General features: G+C 38.4%; 1 protein-coding gene across 1 annotated transcript; it reads left to right on the top strand.

Annotated features, from left to right (window-relative positions):
• The first annotated feature begins 2,214 nt into the window (after positions 1 to 2,214).
• Positions 2,215 to 4,356, top strand: LOC133881205 (L-type lectin-domain containing receptor kinase IX.1-like). Its single transcript, XM_062320147.1, has one exon. It carries the CDS (start codon positions 2,215 to 2,217, stop codon positions 4,354 to 4,356), a length of 2,142 nt encoding a protein of 713 aa, XP_062176131.1.
• Positions 4,357 to 4,669: the final 313 nt, after the last annotated feature.

Genomic DNA, 4,669 nt, shown 5'->3' with positions numbered 1-4,669 from the left:
CTTGTAGCTTATTTCTTTCCTTTTGCAACTCTTTGAATTTTATGCTTTTAATGTTTTAAGTTGTAGTTATTTTATCATGTGTAGCTAATATTTTCGTTTGGGGTTGAGGATGAAACCTCACCATTGAAGAGAAACCGAGTTTCTTGCTTGTTCATGCTATTTGAGTTTATGGGTTTGATTTCTCATTGTTCTACTTCGATTTTCTTGAAATGATGTTTTGATATCTCTTGTGGTTTCCGGATACAAGTGATGATGTGGAATAAGTTTCATTAAATCGGTTGCTTGATTTTTCATCTATCAAAACATTGGACATTCATTGTGCGTCGTTTGACTAATACATTGTTTTATCGGTTCGAATGAAGATATCCATTGTGATTGAATGATACATTGGATGTTTGGATTTCAATTGGTACTCTTTGTGATTTGTGCTATGAACGAAATCATTGAATGATCTAAATGATTTTTGAAGCAATGTAGAGCATACCTAAGATTTATACGTGACAACCTCGAATAAGTGTGATGAGCATGAGATTAGGTTGATATGATTTGGTGAGTGTGGATTCCGAAACCCTAGACCCCTTTATCTTCATTATTTTTGTTTATGTTTTCCTTTAGAACAAAACCCTAAATTTGGAACTAGGTTAAAATAGGATTAGTTTGAATAGAGATTAATTTTCGCAACACAATTCCTTGTGGGATCGACCTCGCACTTGCATAACACTATATTGCAAAATGATTCGTGCACTTGCGAGTACTATTTTAAAACACATCACACATCTCTCTTGTTGTTGTTGTTCTGAGAACAGACGCAAAGTCTATTCTCTCTCTCTGCCTTACTTGTTTACTGATTGTGCACAAATTTTAAGTCGATGGTTGGCGTGCGTTGTGAAGTGAGCTGTAATGCATTGTGAAGTGTGTTTTGTGTTGTACTGCAATACTGCATCATACAATACTTTACAAAGCAATTTGTTTATTTATTGTAGTTTATTGTTTTACAACTTGTTCTTCTTTTTTAACTCTTATTTTTTTATATTGTTTTTTTATTAAACTCTCCTGCAAGTCACCCAGTACACAACACCTATTTTCTTTTTTTACTCTTTCTTCTTGTTCATTACTTTCTCCGTCGTCTTCTTCTTCTTCTTCATTTTTTACTTTTTTTTTGAACTCTACTGCAAGTCACCTAGTATACAACGGCAAAAATGGGTAAGTGATATAGAGAACATATCAACTTGCATCTTTGGTGAAATCAGAGTAGCCAAGCTCTTTCTGTCTGAAGCTTACCTACCATATTCAAAACTCTATTTCTCTGTGAGTCTGAAGCTTATCATTCTTTTTTTTTTGTGGCCAGCGCAGCTTGTATGATTGGCGAAAACAAACTCTCTTTCTCTCCGAGTTTGAATCTTAGATATCTCTTTCTAACAGATTACCGACCGTTACCGGCACCAATGTGCCGGTAACGGTATCAGACGAAATATATGTTGTTAGAAAGAAGTCGGTTAAATTATTGACTTCACCGACAACATCGGGACGGTAGGCGAAAACCTTTCTACCGTTACCGATTCCCCCGATACCCACCCTTAGTAGTATATGTGACGCAGCACAACAAAACCTTAAGGAACGAAGTTTATTGGTGTCCAGTACTAAAAAAAAAAAATCATTGTTTTGAGTATTTTTGGGGGGAAAAACGACGATACTATTTATTTTGAGTTGTTGTTTGAATAGTAATACAGTAAAACAACTCCAATGTGAATAAAATAATTAAAAAAATTACAAGAATTTTCCAGGGCTCTTGCGCTAGCTATCTACACTGTACACACAAATCCACGCAAATGGTGGCTAGTCCTGGAGAAGTTTTTATCTATTTATCACATTATTATCTATTTCTCACACGGTGGAGGTGGAGGTGGAGGTAAATTATTTATTTTTCCTCCAGAACTTTCTCACACGCATTCCTTCCCCGACTGAATACATCATCTACGACTTGAGTTCCGTTTCAGCCAATAATATTCAAACCTGCTTTGTTTGGTAAGAAAGACCTTATCTACACTGTACACACAAATCCACGCAAATGGTTGGCTAGTCCTGGAGAAGTTTTTCACACGCAATCGGTCTCCCTACTCAAACCACAGCTTATATAATCACTTTTTTAACTCTTCTTATTACAATCTCCAATTTCTTCTCATCAGACCAAACCTCCCCTTCCAAGTTCCATTCATGGCTTTCTACATCTTCAAAATCAAACTCCTCCCATTTCCAAAGCCCCTAACCCTCTTTTATCTCGTATTATTATTCACCGATTTCTTCTCACCACTACGCCCATTTACAAGTGCTTTATTCTTCAACTTCCCCAGTTTCAATTCTTGTAACACTGATGACTCCCGTCTAAGATGTGACAGAGCTTTCCATGAAAACCAAGTCATCCAACTCACCAACAACAAGGTCATAACGGGGTCTATTGGTCGAGCCACGTATGTCAGTCCCATGCACCTGTGGGACAAAGCATCTGGAAACCTCACAGATTTCACTACCCATTTTTCCTTTGTCATTGATTCTCAAAATAGTCCTAATTTTGGAGATGGGCTTGCGTTCTTCCTTGCACCTAACGCCACTGGTTCAAAAGTAGTTCCTAATCATGTCACGAATGGTAGCTCTCTAGGTCTCACTAACGATGACCAGCTACTAAACTCGACGGACAATCCTTTTGTCGCTGTGGAGTTTGACATCTATCCAAACATACCATGGGATCCGCCGATTTCGCTCGGGTGGCCCGGCGCACATCTAGGTATTGATATAAACTCCATGAAATCTGTTGCTAATGTGTCATGGCAGGGGTGGTGGAGTAATACTTCTATTACTCAAGGGCTAATCAATGAAGCTTGGATTACTTATAATTCTACTTCTCATAATTTGAGTCTTCTTCTCACTGGTTTTATAAACAATTCTATGGTAGAGCAGTCTCTTTCTTATCAGGTTGATTTGAGACATCACTTGCCTGAATGGGTAACTTTGGGATTCTCAGCCGCAACAGGAGCTTCTCCTGCAATGCATACCATCCGCACATGGTATTTTAATTCAACTTTGGAAGATATTGTAACTGAACCCAATGGAAGGAAAAACAAGAAGCTTGGATTAGACGTGGGGTTGGGTGTTGGTGGATCGTTTTTGTTTGGTGGGTTGGCTTTAATTCTATTTTGCATGTGGAAGAGGAGTAGGAGTCACACCGAAGAGGATCTTGCCCTTGATAGCTGCATGGATGACGAATTCCAAAGGGGAACAGGACCAAAGAGGTTCTCATTTCAAGAATTGGCTCATGCCACCAATAATTTCAATGAGGAAGAGAAGCTAGGCCAGGGTGGATTTGGTGGTGTTTATAGAGGATTTTTAAAGGACTCAAATTCTTTTGTTGCTGTTAAGAGGGTGTCAAAAGAGTCTAAACAGGGGATAAAAGAGTATGCATCAGAAGTTAAAATCATTAGTCGATTGAGACATAAGAATTTGGTGCAACTCATTGGCTGGTGCCATGGAAGAGAAGAACTCTTACTCGTCTATGAGTTCATGCCCAATGGAAGTTTAGATTCACATCTTTTTACAGAAAACAGCTTATTGATATGGGCAATGAGGTACAAGGTTGCTCAAGGATTGGCATCGGCCTTGCTTTACTTGCATGAAGAATGGGAGCAATGCGTTGTGCATAGGGATATAAAATCAAGCAATATTATGCTTGATTCAAACTTTAATGCTAAACTTGGAGATTTTGGGCTAGCTAGGCTTGTGGACCACCTAAAAGGGTCACAAACCACTGTTTTGGCAGGCACTATGGGCTATATGGCTCCTGAATGTGTCACAACTGGAAAGGCTAGTAAGGAGTCAGATGTGTATAGTTTCGGAATTGTCGCTCTGGAAATTGCTTGCGGAAGAAAACCAATCAAGCACAATGCCCCTGAAGATCAAGTAGTCATGGTGGAATGGGTTTGGGAGCTATATGGAATAGGAAAGGTACTTGAAGCAGCTGACCCACGGCTTGGCGGAGATTTTGATGATCAGCAAATGGAGCGCTTAATGATTGTTGGGCTTTGGTGCGCTCACCCCGATCGCGACCTTAGGCCTTCAATAAGACAAACAATTCATGTTCTCAATTTTGAGATTCCATTGCCTGTTCTCCCATCAAATATGCCAAGGCTAGAACATCTTGCTCCAGCAGTGAATAGACATGCAATGTCACTTTCTGTGTCCAGTGCTGCTACTAATTATGAGGGGGGGCAAAATCAATATTCAGGTAATAGTTACACCAATTCCACTGTGTTCAATTCATCCTCTACAGCTTCTCAATCTGCATCGCTTCTGCATGCGCGTTAAATTAGTAAGAGGTACACTTAATTTGAGATTCTTTTTGATCGATTAGGTGTTCAATTTTTCTCCAACATTATCACATATGTGCTTTATTTTACATTCTTTGTACATGATATACATGCATTTTTTGCTTTCAACCTGAAATATAACTTTTTGTACAACCCCAGAAAACGATAAAAAAAAAAAAAAAAAAAAAAAAAATGATTTTGCTTGGAATTGAAGGCCAATAATGTATTTAAAAGCCCCATATAATAATGGCTCTGTAACTACGTACAAGAACAACCGAAATATATTTGATTTAAAATGGAAAATGCATCAA

Source organism: Alnus glutinosa, chromosome 11 (genome assembly GCF_958979055.1).
Source record: "Alnus glutinosa chromosome 11, dhAlnGlut1.1, whole genome shotgun sequence".
Classification (NCBI taxonomy): domain Eukaryota; kingdom Viridiplantae; phylum Streptophyta; class Magnoliopsida; order Fagales; family Betulaceae; genus Alnus; species Alnus glutinosa.
This window is presented reverse-complemented; position numbering and strand designations above follow the sequence as displayed.

What these genes read in the sequence shown, in the direction of transcription:
- LOC133881205 (XM_062320147.1), top strand. Translation starts at nt 2,215, where the DNA reads ATGGCTTTCTACATCTTCAAAATCAAACTCCTCCCATTTCCAAAGCCC.